The 16370-nt window shown below is 44.2% G+C and overlaps 1 protein-coding gene across 4 annotated transcripts in view; it reads right to left on the bottom strand.

Annotated features, from left to right (window-relative positions):
- LOC115478460 (cytochrome P450 2J5-like) overlaps window positions 1–15079 on the bottom strand; it is a 65277-nt gene extending 50198 nt beyond the window's left edge. Inside the window, exons 1-2 of one of the 4 annotated variants that reach the window (XM_030215801.1) lie at window positions 14760–15079; window positions 9239–9355 (exon numbers count right to left, since the gene is read on the bottom strand). In XM_030215801.1, coding sequence (XP_030071661.1) covers window positions 9239–9355; window positions 14760–14930 — 288 coding nt within the window. In that variant the 5' untranslated portion in view covers window positions 14931–15079. The remainder of the gene's footprint in view (window positions 1–9238; window positions 9356–14759) is intronic. The other 3 variants (XM_030215802.1, XM_030215803.1, XM_030215804.1) reach the window with 3 other exon arrangements.
- Between the last annotated feature and the right edge of the window lie 1291 nt (window positions 15080–16370).

Genomic DNA, 16370 nt, shown 5'->3' on the forward strand with positions numbered 1-16370 from the left:
ACTGCCGCCGGCTGAATATCAGCCTGTTTGTTTGCTACTAGTTTGGTTCTTATGGCTGCTACTTTTTTTTGTCTTTTGGTCCTCTGCTGCAACTTGTTTGTACCTCTTTGTTCTTTCCAGATGAGGCTTGAGTGGACAAAATATATTATGCCTCATATAATCCACATAGGGATCACACTCTCCTTCTTATTTATCAGTGTGAGGGAGGGAGTGGTATAGCGGCAGGGGTCCCTAAGAACACTCCTTCACTGAGGTTGCAGTTTAACCACCCTATGGCAGGTGGCGCTAATCTGCCATGTCAGAGAGTGAGTCAGAGGAGTGGGGCTCAGGCTGAGAGGTGGTTAAATGCCCTGGAGTACAGTGGATCAGGGAGGTCCTGAGCAAGAGGTCTCCGGGAGAGGTCCTGAGAGCAAGGTGATCTGGCATAGGTTATAGTTCCAGGGAGGAAGGGTGGCCCTAGCTCAGACCTTGTACGCTGAGTGAGAAGTCTGAAGCTTATGCTTGAAGGAATTCCAGGGATGAGTGCGTGGAAAAATTCAAGGAATAACATGTTTGTACGTTTGGGAAGCTTGCCAGGTGCCCTTGGCCTGGATTGGCCGCTGTCGTGGACAGGATGCTGTGCTCGATGGACCTTTGGTCTTTTCCCAGTGTGGCATTACTTATGTACTTATGTCCTCTACTTGGCCCACTTTTATTACATAGAGCAGTGATTTAACCTATTGTGATGTCATAGTGGCTCATTCCACCAATAAGAGCCAACCTCATTAGTGATGTCACAATGACTTGATTGTATAGAATGTTTGTACGTTTGGGAAGCTTGCCAGGTGCCCTTGGCCTGGATTGGCCGCTGTCGTGGACAGGATGCTGTGCTCGATGGACCTTTGGTCTTTTCCCAGTGTGGCATTACTTATGTACTTATGTCCTCTACTTGGCTCACTTTTATTACATAGAGCAGTGATTTAACCTATTGTGATGTCATAGTGGCTCATTCCACCAATAAGAGCCAACCTCATTAGTGATGTCACAATGACTTGATTGTATAGAATGTTTGTACGTTTGGGAAGCTTGCCAGGTGCCCTTGGCCTGGATTGGCCGCTGTCGTGGACAGGATGCTGGGCTCGATGGACCTTTGGTCTTTTCCCAGTGTGGCATTACTTATGTACTTATGTCCTCTACTTGGCTCACTTTTATTACATAGAGCAGTGATTTAACCTATTGTGATGTCATAGTGGCTCATTCCACCAATAAGAGCCAACCTCATTAGTGATGTCACAATGACTTGATTGTATAGAATGTTTGTACGTTTGGGAAGCTTGCCAGGTGCCCTTGGCCTGGATTGGCCGCTGTCGTGGACAGGATGCTGTGCTCGATGGACCTTTGGTCTTTTCCCAGTGTGGCATTACTTATGTACTTATGTCCTCTACTTGGCTCACTTTTATTACATAGAGCAGTGATTTAACCTATTGTGATGTCATAGTGGCTCATTCCACCAATAAGAGCCAACCTCATTAGTGATGTCACAATGACTTGATTGTATAGAATGTTTGTACGTTTGGGAAGCTTGCCAGGTGCCCTTGGCCTGGATTGGCCGCTGTCGTGGACAGGATGCTGGGCTCGATGGACCTTTGGTCTTTTCCCAGTGTGGCATTACTTATGTACTTATGTCCTCTACTTGGCTCACTTTTATTACATAGAGCAGTGATTTAACCTATTGTGATGTCATAGTGGCTCATTCCACCAATAAGAGCCAACCTCATTAGTGATGTCACAATGGCTTGATTGTATAGAATGTTTGTACGTTTGGGAAGCTTGCCAGGTGCCCTTGGCCTGGATTGGCCACTGTCGTGGACAGGATGCTGGGCTCGATGGACCCTTGGTCTTTTCCCAGTATGGCATTACTTATGTACTTATGTAAGAGAGGAGACTGCCAAGGCAGGCTCAGAATCCCTTGGTTTTGTATATGGAAGAGGGTGGCCATGCCAGAGGCAGGCTAATGAAAATGAGAGCGTTCCATGAACAGTACTGAACCTGTGAGGCTTGTTCATTTCTCTTGTATATAGTAACCAAGTTTTCATTTTTGACTTTACATTGCTCTCTGGTGCGTTTTCTGAGGGTTTCAAGCCTCTCAGCCAAGTCACGCTATCACAATCAACTCCTGTTTTATTATTCAGCAGCTTATGAAGAACTTATTCATCGCTTAACTCCTTTCGTTTTTAATATGCAGGTGGAGAATCCACAGAAGTCCCTGCAGAAAGAGGGTTTTTTTTTAAATATTTATACCTTTCTTTAGGTTTTGTTCATTATTTTTTTTTTGTACCCCGCGCTTTCCCACTCATGGCAGGCTCAATGCGGCTTACATGGGGCAATGGAGGGTTAAGTGACTTGCCCAGAGTCACAAGGAGCTGCCTGTGCCTGAAGTGGGAATCGAACTCAGTTCCTCAGGACCAAAGTCCACCACCCTAACCACTAGGCCACTCCTCCACCTAATGCTGAATTTTATGACTAAACATTTGTGGATTTTACATAACATAATACTGCCTAAACTGTCTAGGGAAATGATGGTAAATGTGTTGTTCCAGGGGAACCGGTGAGTCTGACGTCGGTGCCGGGGAAAATGGTAGAGGCTATTATCAAAAACAAAATTACAGAGCACATCCGAGGACATGGATTACTGAGACCAAGCCAGCACGGCTTTTGTGTGGGGAAATCTTGCCTGACCAATTTACTTCGATTCTTTGAAGGAGTAAACAAACATGTGGACAAAGGGGAGTCGGTTGATATTGTGTATCTGAATTTTCAAAAGGCGTTTGACAAGGTACCTCATAAAAGGCTGCAGAGGAAATTGGAGGGTCATGGGATAGGAGGAAAGTCCTATTGTGGATTAAAGACAGGTTGAAGGATAGGAAACAGAGAGTGTATTTCTGTACCCTGAAATGGTGATGCCATTACAGGTATTTGTAAGCCACATTGAGCCTGCAAATAGGTGGGAAAATGTGGGATACAAGTGCAATAAAATAAATACATAAATAAATAAATAATCTGATTATCTTCAATTTGAAAAATACTTGCCTAACTATTTTAGTAACTTGTGGATTCATAGATAGAGAAGAATAAAAAAGGATCCCTAAATTCTGAAGAAATTAGCGTTGGAAGCAAAAATACATAGTAAAAAGTTTTTTAGATACATTAAAAGCAGGAAACCGGCCAAAGAGTCGGTTGGGCCGCTGGACGAAAATGGTGTTAAAGGGGCGATCAAGGAGGACAAAGCCGTAGCGGAGAAATTAAATGAATTCTTTGCTTCGGTCTTCACCGAGGAGGATTTGGGGGGGACACCGGTGCCGGAAAGAATATTTGAAGCGGGGGAGTCGGAGAAACTAAACAAATTCTCTGTAACCTTGGAGGATGTAATGGGTCAGTTCAGCAAGCTGAAGAGTAGTAAATCACCGGGACCTGATGGTATTCATCCCAGAGTATTAATAGAACTAAAAAATGAACTTGCGGAGCTACTGTTAGAAATATGCAATCTGTCCCTAAAATCGAGTGTAATACCGGAAGACTGGAGGGTAGCCAATGTTACTCCGATTTTTAAGAAAGGTTCCAGAGGAGATCCGGGAAATTATAGACCGGTGAGTCTGACGTCGGTGCCGGGCAAGATGGTGGAGGCTATTATTAAGAATAAAATTGCAGAGCATATACAAAAACATGGACTGATGAGACAAAGTCAGCACGGATTTAGTGAAGGGAAGTCTTGCCTCACCAATCTAATGCATTTTTTTGAGGGGGTAAGCAAACATGTGGACAATGGGGAGCCGGTTGATATTGTATATCTGGATTTTCAGAAGGCGTTTGACAAAGTGCCGCACGAAAGACTCCTGAAGAAATTGCAGAGTCATGGAATCGGAGGTAGGGTATTATTATGGATTAAGAACTGGTTGAAAGATAGGAAGCAGAGAGTAGGATTGCGTGGCCAGTATTCTCAGTGGAGGAGGGTAGTTAGTGGGGTCCCGCAGGGGTCTGTGCTGGGTCCGTTGCTTTTTAATGTATTTATAAATGACCTAGAGATGGGAATAACTAGTGAGGTAATTAAATTCGCCGATGACACAAAATTATTCAGGGTCGTCAAGTCGCAGGAGGAATGTGAACGATTACAGGAGGACCTTGCGAGACTGGGAGAATGGGCGTGCAAGTGGCAGATGAAGTTCAATGTTGACAAGTGCAAAGTGATGCATGTGGGTAAGAGGAACCCGAATTATAGCTACGTCTTGCAAGGTTCCGCGTTAGGAGTTACGGATCAAGAAAGGGATCTGGGTGTCGTCGTCGATGATACGCTGAAACCTTCTGCTCAGTGTGCTGCTGCGGCTAGGAAAGCGAATAGAATGTTGGGTGTTATTAGGAAGGGTATGGAGTCCAGGTGTGCGGATGTTATAATGCCGTTGTATCGCTCCATGGTGCGACCGCACCTGGAGTATTGTGTTCAGTACTGGTCTCCGTATCTCAAAAAAGATATAGTAGAATTGGAAAAGGTACAGCGAAGGGCGACGAAAATGATAGTGGGGATGGGACGACTTTCCTATGAAGAGAGGCTGAGAAGGCTAGGGCTTTTCAGCTTGGAGAAGAGACGGCTGAGGGGAGATATGATAGAAGTGTATAAAATAATGAGTGGAATGGATCGGGTGGATGTGAAGCGACTGTTCACGCTATCCAAAAATACTAGGACTAGAGGGCATGAGTTGAAGCTACAGTGTGGTAAATTTAAAACGAATCGGAGAAAATTTTTCTTCACCCAACGTGTAATTAGACTCTGGAATTCATTGCCGGAGAACGTGGTACGGGCGGTTAGCTTGACGGAGTTTAAAAAGGGGTTAGATAGATTCCTAAAGGACAAGTCCATAGACCGCTATTAAATGGACTTGGAAAAATTCCGCATTTTTAGGTATAACTTGTCTGGAATGTTTTTACGTTTGGGGAGCGTGCCAGGTGCCCTTGACCTGGATTGGCCACTGTCGGTGACAGGATGCTGGGCTAGATGGACCTTTGGTCTTTCCCAGTATGGCACTACTTATGTACTTATGTACTAGTAATAGAAGTCGTTTATCACAAAATCTCCAGGTACATCATCACAGGAGATGACTAATAGATAAAAATATTTGTGTTTTTGCAATGTTGCGTTTTAAGAGATTTTCATGTAGCCATTGATTTACTGCATTCAAGCAAAGTCTTAGCATTTGAAACACATCCTCTATAGATTTATCAATTTCAATCAGAAATTGAATATCATCTGCGCACAATATAAATTTCAAACCTAGATAATTTCAACAATCTGCAGAGTAGTAATAAAAATATATTAAACATCATTGCTAACATACACTCTGCTTCAATGGATTTAGCCTGGTCATAAGTACATAAGTATTGTCATACTGGGACAGATCAAAGGTCCATCAAGCCCAGCATCCTTTTGCAACAGTGGCCAATCCAGGTCACAAGTACCTGGCAAAATCCCAAAACAGTACAATACATTTTATGCTGCTTATCCTAGAAATAAGCAGTGGATTTTCCCCAAGTCCATTTTAATAACGGTGTGTGGACATTTCCTTTAGGAAAGCCATCTAAATCTTTTTTAAACCCCGCTAAGCTAACTGCTTTTACTACATTCTCTGGCAACGAATTCCAGAGTTTAATTACAAGTTGAGTGAAGAAATACTTTACTCAATTTGTTTTATGTTTCAACGGTTTTTATTGATGACTTGATGAAATACAACTCCAACTCAGCATCTTAATGGTGTTATAACATTACAAACTCAAAATCATAACAGGACAGGGGATCTACCCCATTACTTACAGTCATCATATTTTTCAACATTTCTATCCCCCCCTTCCCCCCCTAGCCATGCTTTATCAACGGTTTTCACCATGTCCAATACACAAATAACAACTTTCATGGTGTGTTAGCACAGCCTTCCCTTCTCCCGTATCCACATTCCAAAACAATATATTCAAAACACATATGTTCCCCCCATCGCACATCAAACTCCACCACTTTTAAAACCTTTATGAGGAGCATACTAGTACCAAAAAGTTTGTGACATAGTGAAACAACTAAGAAAATCCCTTCCTCCCCCCTCCCTCTACCTCCCACCCCTTGTTGAGAGATATCTAGCTTTTAACGTATTACCACAAAGGATGATCCAATTTCAAGATACATCTAAAGTGAGTTCACCATTAAACTGCGTCCTTTGGGAGACAGAGTATGAATATATGGCCCCCAAACATCCAAAAATCGCTTCAACCTCCCAGGGGAGCTTCCCACCCCTCTCCTCTCAAACAATACAAATTCGTGTAACTTGTTGCGCCAGTGCCAGAAGTCCGGGGGGGTCTCCGCCATCCACTGACTCATTATTAGTCTTTTACCAATCAAGAAGGCCTTCCGAACCATTTGACGGGCTGATCCCCTCTGCAACAGAAAAGCTTCATATTTATCTAACAAGACTCCCATCGGAGAGCACATGATTCTCAAGTCCAAAAGATCCGCCAAATATTGGGCAATAGTATCCCAAAAGTGTCTCACTTTATAGCAGCTCCATAAACAGTGAAAGAAAGATCCCGGGGCCCTCCCACACTTCCCACATAAGGGTGTAGAAACTCCTCCCATCTTGAATACCTGAGCCTTCGTCAGATAGGCCCGATGAAGAATGCGATATTGGCACTCTCTAAGCCCTGCATTCCCCGTTAAGCTCCGTATCCTGGCCGTCAGAACATTGAAATCTAAAGAAAGATGTGGTCTTTCCAAGTCTCCTGCCCATCTCTGACGAATGTTCTCCCGATCCCTGGGCGCCAAAAGTGTCCCCAATACCTTATGCAACCCAGAAATAGATAAACGTTCACTTTGTACCGAGTGAAAAAACTGTCTCAATAGGCGACAGTGTCCAGCGCCCAAAGCCTCCATCCCCAATGAGTCCACATAGTGTTTTAACTGGGCATAGGCGAAAGCACCACCCATATCATATCCCAGCCCCAGGGCTCCTAGGTTTAACATACGACCTTGTCTATTTAATACATGCTCCAACCGATTTATCCCATGTCTCGACCAGGTCCGAAAAACCGCGTTCTCTAAACCCGGCCGAAACAGCAGGTTACCCTGAATAGGGAGCAAATCTGATACACACCTATTCAGGCCATACATCCGCATCATGTCTCTCCAAAGCATCCGTAAAGGGACCACAAGTATACTAGAACGTAGATCCGGAGGAAGTGATTTGCTAGGAGCCTGCAAGAGAAAATGAAAGTGACACGGTGCATAATATTGGCTTTCCAATCTCCTCCAAGTATAATCATCTCGCGCCAAAAACCAATCTCCAAGATGACGTAGAAGGCAGGCCCAATTGTACCTCCTTAGATCCGGTAGCCCTAGACCTCCCTCCTTCCAAGTCCCTTGCAGCATATGTAGTGGCAATTTTGCTTTTCTACCTCCCCAGCAGAAGCATCTGATCATTTTGGTCAACGTATTCACATCTTTTGTTTTCAAATAAAGGGGCAGCATATGCAATAAATACAACCACCTAGGAAACTCTACCATTCTGAATAATTGAACCCGTCCACTGAGAGACAGAGGCAACGACCGCCAAGCACGTAATCTCTCCGTCGTGTTCCCTAACAGTCTAGAGACATTCAGACTATATAGCTCTGAAACTTTCATCGAGATATGTAAACCCAGATATTTAAAAGATCCCGGTGCCCATCGAAGAGGAAATCTCTCTCCCCACGTTTTCTTTAGGTCTTCCACCGAGGGTAGTGCCAATGATTTACTGTAATTAAGACGGAACCCTGCAAAATCCCCAAACTCCGTAAATAATTCCAAGAGGGCCGGTAAAGAAGAGTGCGGCTCCGTGAGATGCACTAGTAGATCATCTGCAAAGGCAGAAAGTAAGAACTCAGAATTCCCTATCTGTACACCTCTAATCTCCGGGTGTTGTAGTATTTCTCGGAGAAGAGGATCCAAGGATAAAACAAACAAAAGAGGAGATAAGGGACATCCCTGTCTCGTCCCTCTATAGATCCGGAAGGATCTCGAGCGCTCTTCATTTACCCATACATAAGCACTCGGCATCGAATATAGGACCTTGACCGCTTCTAGGAAAAAGCCCTCAAAACCATAAGCACGTAGTACCGCAAATAAATGTGACCAACTGACCCGGTCAAACGCCTTTTCCGCATCAAAACTCACTAAGAGCGACGTGAGGCGGCTTTTGGTTACAACTTCTAAAGATGTCAGTAGAGACCGAACATTTTTCACTGCCGTCCTTCCCCGCACAAAGCCCACCTGGGACTCCTCAACCAGGGATGGTAAAACCAATGCTAATCGATTGGCTAAGATCTTAGCATATAGTTTTGCGTCTACATTGATCAAAGAAATGGGTCTATAAGATCCCGGGTCCATCACATTTTTCCCCTCTTTAGGTATCACAACAATTTGAGCTTCTTGAAATGTAGCAGGGAGCGTCTGCTTAGCCACCATTGAGTTAAACAAATTCAATAAAGGCCCCTGAATCTGATCGTAAAACTGTTTATAAAATTCCACTCTATAACCATCAGGTCCAGGAGCCTTGTGAGAGGCACTCTGTTGTAAAGCCAACATCAGTTCTCCCTCTGTAATTGGTGCATTCAATCCTTCTTTCTGCCGATCAGAGAGGCCAGGTAAATCCAAATTATCTAAATACAGCGTGCTATCTAACACTACGTCTCGATCCGATGCATATAACGCCTCATAGAATTTACCAAAAGTGTCTGCAATATCTCTAGCCTCTCTCACCATCTTTCCATCTCCTGTTTTCAACTGTGAAACCCGGTTGATCCCTTCCTTCCTACGAACCATTCTAGCCAACATACTGCCTGCCTTGTTACCATATTGGAACAGGCGATATTTATAATACAACTGAGTCTTGGTCGCCCGTTGATGTAAGAACTCATTGAGTTCTTTCTGCGCCTCCAATAAAGCCCCTCTATTTGAGACCGTGGGGGAATGTCCATATATTCTCCGCAACCTTTGAACCAAACCTCCCAGTCGAACAATTTCTCTATCCCTCATTCTCTTTTTATGCGTTGAATAGGAAATGATATCTCCCCTTAACACCACCTTTGCTGTTTCCCAAAACAGAGCCGGCTGATCTGTGTGAGCTCCATTATGATAAATATAATCCTCCCATCTATTTGATAGGTGCTTATGAAATCTCAAATCTCTCACCAACTCCAGGGGGTATCTCCACATCCAATTGCCTCGACCCTTCAAGTGACTCGTCAATTTTAACCATATCAGAGCGTGATCCGAGACTGCATAGGGGCCAATCTCTGCCTTTTGCACCTGAGAAAACAAGGAATGTGAGACAAACAAATAGTCTAGGCGGGACTGAGAACCATGTGCCCTGGAGAGATAGGTATAATCCCGCTCAGATGGATGCAACACCCTCCAGACATCTACTAATGCTAGGGCTTTACATAAGGAGGACAGCGCTTTACGACTCCCTCCCGGACTCTGGCAAGCTAGGGTGGAACGATCCATGAGAGGGTCACATACCAAATTGAAGTCTCCCCCCACAATTAGTCCTCCTTCTGCATGCGGAGACAGCCTCTTAATCAAATCCTGCAAAAATTTTTCATTAAACACATTGGGGGCATAGACATTGCAAAAGATCAAAGGGCAGCCGTTAATTTCTACTTTAGTCAACACCCACCTGCCCTCCGGGTCAGCCCAGACGGAGCCGATCCGAAGCGGAATGCCTTTTCGAAAGAGAATCAGCACTCCCGCCTTCCGACCCACTGCCGGGGCCTCCACCAAGGATCCCACCCATCCCCTCTTAAATTTAGCATGTTCTCCAGAGGAGAGATGTGTCTCCTGAAGCAAGGCCACATCAGCCCTCTGTCTCTGTAACTCCTGCAGTACTTTAGTTCGTTTAATAGGGGAGGAAACCCCCCCCACATTCCACGAAACTATTTTAAGTGAACTCATAATTCCAGTAGTCGTACATTTGAATTGCAAGGTTAGTTTTTCCAAATATCAAAAGAGGAGACCTCCCAGCCCGTAGGCCTCCTCCCCTCGACCATCCATTCCAAATACTTTTTCCCCTTGTTCTTCCCGGATATCTCTTCAACCCCTCCCTCCCTCTTCCCCCCCCTTGTCTATCCCCTGTCATACCCTTCATGGCTTCTAATGAGAAGCCCAATCACGCGAGCTCCTCCCCCCACCTATATATGTTCCCTTGGCAATCTCACTTTTTCATGTCCCTACTATCTTCCCAATCAAGTGCAGCTCGGGTATTCATAAAAACAAAACAATCATTTATCTAATCCTTATCTTGAAGACCCTAAGAGATAATCTAAATAACATTGCATTAAATCACATGATATGGTATAGGTCTCTTCAAATGTTCTCTTAGGAATATCGAGCTTTAGATAGTCGTCAGGCAGAAAAATCTTGCACTCCCATTGAGTTCCGAAAGTTCTGGTTTACCAGGCTGGATCATTCATGCCGGTCCCTCCGCTCTCACAGCCTGCTGTGCAAATTTCAGCGCCTCCTCCACCGTGTTAAAAAACTGTTGGGACCCTCTGTACCAAACCTTCAGCCGGGCAGGATAAAGTAAAGCAAATTGGATCTTTTTCGTGAACAAAAGTTGGCACACATCTCGATATGCCTTCCTCTGCTGAGACACCGCCATGGAATAATCCTGGAAACAGCGCACCACACAATTCTCATATTTCAGCTGCTCTACTTTCCTAAGTGCTCGAAATATTTCCTGTTTATGTGCAAAATTGAGCACTTTAAAGATCACCACTCTGGGTCTCTGATCTTCTTTTCTCAGAGGGCCCAGTCTGTGAGCGCGTTCCACGCGAAGCGGGCCTGTTACCAATGTTAATTTAAGTGCATCAGGAAGCCAGGATTCCAATACAGATCTCAGGTCTGTTTCTTTGATATTTTCTGGCAAACCTATCATTCTGATATTGCTTCTTCGTGACCTGTTTTCAAGGTCCTCTAATTTAGCCTCTAAGCGTTCCACTTTTTGTTTCAGGGTTTTATCTGCTTGTTCCTGTCTCTGCACATAATCTTCCACATCCGATAGTCTCTGTTTGTACTGGGCAAACTCCGTCTGAATTCCGCCCAACTTATCGTCTATTCCCTGTAGTTGTTCTGTGATTCTTTGTAATTTTAAATCTACAGAGGCCTCCAGCATTAAAGATACTTCTGCCGCTACCTCTGCAGCCCACGCGGAGCTCACCGTCGGAGGACTCCCGCTCCTTGCGTCCGCCATCTTGGATTCAACGATCCGGCTTCTCGTCCCCTCTTTCTTTCCCGATTTCGCTGCCATCCGCTTTTTCTTAGCCGCGGTTTATTAGCACTTATATTAGCTCGGGACTTCGCTTATATTTCAGGTGAGTCACCAATTTCGCCGATGCGTTTTATCGCTGTTTTATCTCAGGCAGGGGGGGAGCTCAGCACGACGACAGCCACCCTCTAGCCGTGCATCACGTGACTCTCTACTCAATTTGTTTTAAATTTACTACTTTGTAGCTTCATCACATGTCCCCTAGTCCCAGTATTTCTGGAAAGAGTAAACAGACACTTCACGTCTACCCTTTCCACTCCACTCATTATTTTATAGACCTCTATCATATCTCCACTCAGCCGTCTTTCTCCAAGCTGAAGAGCCCTAGATGCTTCAGCCTTTTCTCACAGCAAAAGTTTGTCCCTGTTAGAAACAATGAAAACCATGGGGCCAATATTCAATGTAAGTGGGAAGGAGAGAGACTTGTCATCAACCCCCCCCCCCCCCCCCCATATTCAGTGCCGCTGAATATCATCTCTGACAAATGCCAAAAAAGGGGCAGGTCAGGGGCAGTACTGAAGGCAGCGTTAGGGAGTAGCCCAGAGCCCTCATAGCAAAGTGGCCAAATATAGATCATTACACAATGTGATACCCGCAAGCGAGCCTTCTCCGGAGTAGCCCCCACACTCTGGAATGCATTGCCTGAAAGGCTCCGCTTAACACAAGACTACCTCTACTTCAAGAAGCAGGTGAAAGCTTGGCTCTTCAACCAAACCTTTAATGGAAGAAGTAACTAACTTGTTAGTCTCACTCACACACACAAGGATTGACTCGGGCTGCACATACTGCAGCGGGACATATTTATCCACTCCTACCCTAGCTGAAATAATATTTACCCATCTCTCTGACCTCATGTGCAACTTTCTTCAAATCAGTCACCTTACTTTCTAACTCTTCCCACTTTCTCACCCTTCTATATATTACATCTTTGCTTTACCCTTCGCTATCACCTGTGGAGGGGCATAATCGAACGGGGCGCCTAAGTTTTCAGGAGGGCGTCCTCGCAGGATGGCCCCATAAAGGGGCGGGGCAACCCATATTATCAAAACAAGATGGACGTCCATCTTTCGTTTCGATAATACGATCGGGGATGCCCAAATCATGAAATTTAGGTCGACCTTACATAACCCTGGGCTCCTCCCTAATGCTGCCCTCCCCCCATACTGCTCCTGTCCAGCCCCTTTCTTTAGCTGCGATGGTCAGAGGCGATATTCAGTGGCACTGCCCTGCTTTTGTGCCGCTGGGTATCGGTGGGTAGGTGGCTACAAGCGATTTAAGTGGGCAGGAGTCTCTCCTACCCCCACTTAAATCGCTTTTAATATCGGCCCGTGTATCTGAATTCAAGAAAGCTTGGGGCATGAACAGGATGGAATAGTACATGGCATGGATTGTTGGGCAGACTGGATGGACCGTACAGGTCTTTATCTGCCGTCATTTACTATGTTACTATGATACTATGTGCAGACTAGATAGGCCATATGGTATTTATCTGCCTTTCCATGAACTCAGGGAGACATCCACACATTAGCAGGCACAAATCCTAGCATCCTAATTCCAGGTACCGGCAAGCTCAGTCTCACAAAGCCAGACGTCATAAGTACATAAGTAATGCCATACTGGGAAAAGACCAAGGGTCCATCGAGCCCAGCATCCTGTCCACGACAGCGGCCAATCCAGGCCAAGGGCACCTGGCAAGCTTCCCAAACGTACAAACATTCTATACATGTTATTCCTAGAATTGTGGATGTTTCCCAAGTCCATTTAGTAGCGGTTTATGGACTTGTCCTTTAGGAAACCGTTCAACCCCTTTTTAAACTCTGCTAAGCTAACCGCCTTCACCACTTTCTCCGGCAACGAATTCCAGAGTTTAATTATACGTTGGGTGAAGAAATATTTTCTCAGATTTGTTTTAAATTTACTACACTGTAGTTTCATCGCATGCCCCCTAGTCCTAGTATTTTTGGAAAGCGTGAACAGACGCTCACATCCACCTGTTCCACTCCACTCATTATTTTATATACCTCTATCATGTCTCCCCTCAGCCGTCTCTTCTCCAAGCTGTATAGCCCTAGCCTCCTTAGTCTTTCTTCATAGGGAAGTCGTCCCATCCCCGCTATCATTTTAGTCGCCCTTCGCTGCACCTTTTCCAATTCTACTATATCTTTCTTGAGATGCGGTGACCAGAATTGAACACAATACTCAAGGTGCGGTCGCACCATGGAGCGATACAACAGCATTATAACATCCTCACACCTGTTTTCCATACCTTTCCTAATAATACCCTAAAGGTGTGCCGAGGCCTGTCTGTTGCATGGCGTAAGCAGCCACTATGGCAGGAAGGTGGCCCTGGGGTTAAACAAGCTTTTTATCACATTAATGAAAATTCAGCCAGTGGTTAAGACACATCCAGGAGCTAAATGTCTGGGCTCAGAGGGGTGTCCTGTGGATATTTAATAAAATGTTTCTTATTAGTTTGAGCCCATTTCTGAGGAACTTATTTAATTCCCTTAATTCACAGCAGGGTAACCTGCGATATTTAAGTTACTTTATTTCTTGTCTATTAGATTGTAAGCTCTTTGAGCAGGGACTGTCTTTCTTCTATGTTTGTGCAGCGCTGCGTGCGCCTTGTAGCGCTATACAAATTCTAAATAGTAGTAGTAGTATTCACAAGAAGGGTAGAGACTAAGCAGACTGTAACTTTTATCATCACATCTCTAATTAATACAGACATTAAAATATTGCCTAAGTGGTCCAGCGGGTGTCGGCATGGATATTGCCTTGTCTGTGACAGACTGATCAGGGGGGATTTGCTAAGGGGGCATCTCTCTGTTCACAACACAAGATGCCTGTTTAATATTTTACATCTGTAGCTAAGGGAAGCTTCACAACCATTTTCTCCTGCTGGTTTTAGTCAGACTGGCTAGAAAGGGTTGGTTTAAAGGAAGCAGGAGTGTGAGCGAATGAGGCCACTAGCCTGGAGAGGAGGATGAGTGAGCTAGAGACAGGAACTCAGTCTGGGGAAGGTGAGTTCAACTGGATGAGTGAGTCATTAACATTTCCCTTGGCCCAGGGCAGATTATAAATCAATAAACCATACCCCAAACCATTTCAAACCCATGCACATCCCTACTGCATATCTCGGTAATAAATCTTTTGCTTTATTAACAATCACATGTACAGACTATTCGTGGAGCTTGCTATCCCTCAGCCCCGGGTCGTACAGAGCAGGCTAATTTTCAAAAGGAAATTCTGGGCAACTCTCACCCCAATCAATAGAAGGCCCAGTACATAAGGAACCCACAGAGGATTTTGGCCATAGGAAATCTCTTCCTCTTTGCATACGATACTTCTCTCTTCCCCATTTCAGTGGAAAATACTGATAAATACCTGACTTAAACTGTCCCGGTCAATCCTGAAATGCAGAGTCCACAGGTTACCAAGGAAGGGCAGAGGTGTGGGTCCAGGAGGTAACCGTTTGCCAACCCACTGCAGTTTCAAGAACTGAGCAATGAGCAGAGAGAGAATCAGAACAGATAAAAATAAAACTATGCTTAACATCTCGTCTTCAGTGGTGCAGGATGTCTCTGTCACCTTCTTTCTTCAATCTCTTGGCTGATATCTCAACTCCGTTCTTAAACCAGATTTCTTCTGTAGTCTCTGTCATATAAACATTGTTTGATTATTCGTATGTAACTTCTACAAAGTTAATAATTAATCTTAGAATGATTGTAATGCCTTAGTCACAAACCAGGAAACTTGAAAAAATTTGGTGTAAATCAAAAAACATCACCTTTAATACCTGGAAACAATCCACAAAGAAATTATAAGAAAGCCATCAAACAAGTCAAAAGATCTTATTACTCAAGAAAGATTACAACTTCCGGAACAGACATAAGAAAACAATTTCAATTTATAGAAAATCTTCTCAACACCGACCCAATTACAACATCATCCTCAAACTGTCCATTTGCCGACCAACTAGTCAAATACTTTAAAGATAAAATCGTCAATCCCACAAGATGATTCCAGTATTGATAGCTTTCTTGATGAACTGGACCCAGATATTGACCAAATACCAGCCGACCGCTCCTGGACAAACTTCACCCCCCTTACTACTGAAGAAATCACCACTTCATTATCCAAACTCTCTAAAGCACACTGCCACCTTAATGGAGAATGCACCTGCTCGCTTCATTACAGACCTCATCACTCACCTAAACTTCCTCCTTCAACAGGGATCCTTCCTCATCGAACATGGCAATATATTACTTATACCCATACCAAAAAACACCAAGAAACCTGCAATTGATATCACCAATTACCGCCCTGTGGCCTCTATCCCTCTATTGACCAAACTACTGGAAAACTGAGTAACCTCCCAACTCAACAAATTCATACAAAAGTTCTCCATCCTTCATGAGTCACAGTTGGGCTTTCGACCTGCCCACAGCACAGAAATGGTATTACTCACCTTAATTTCCAAATTAAAAAATGAAATATCATTTGGAAACAACATCCTCCTTCTGCATTTGACATGGTGAATCTTGATATCCTTACAAAGCTACTTGACAAACTTGGAATCGGTGGAATCATCATCAAATGGATAAAAGGTTTCATCAGCTCAAGATCCTATTGAGTCAAATCAACCACATCTATCTCCTCTCCTTGGTTATCAGGATGCGGGGTGCCCCAGGGTTCACCTCTTTCCCCGATCCTCTTTAACCTCATGATGATCCCTCTAGCCAAATCCTTTTCTAAATTTGGACTCAATCCCTTCATTTATGCAGATGATGTTACCATTTTTATACCTTTCAAATCCAACATAGCAGAAATCTTCGATAAAATAGTTAAGGGAATGAACATCTTAGCCTCTTGGGCCAATGCTTTCAAAATGAAACTGAATAAGGAGAAGACACAATGCCTAATCCTCACATCCCAGTACTCTACTCTCACTCTGACTACACTCAACACTCCTGACATCACCATCCCCATATCAGA

Source organism: Microcaecilia unicolor, chromosome 10 (assembly GCF_901765095.1).
Source record: "Microcaecilia unicolor chromosome 10, aMicUni1.1, whole genome shotgun sequence".
Taxonomy (NCBI): Eukaryota; Metazoa; Chordata; class Amphibia; order Gymnophiona; family Siphonopidae; genus Microcaecilia; species Microcaecilia unicolor.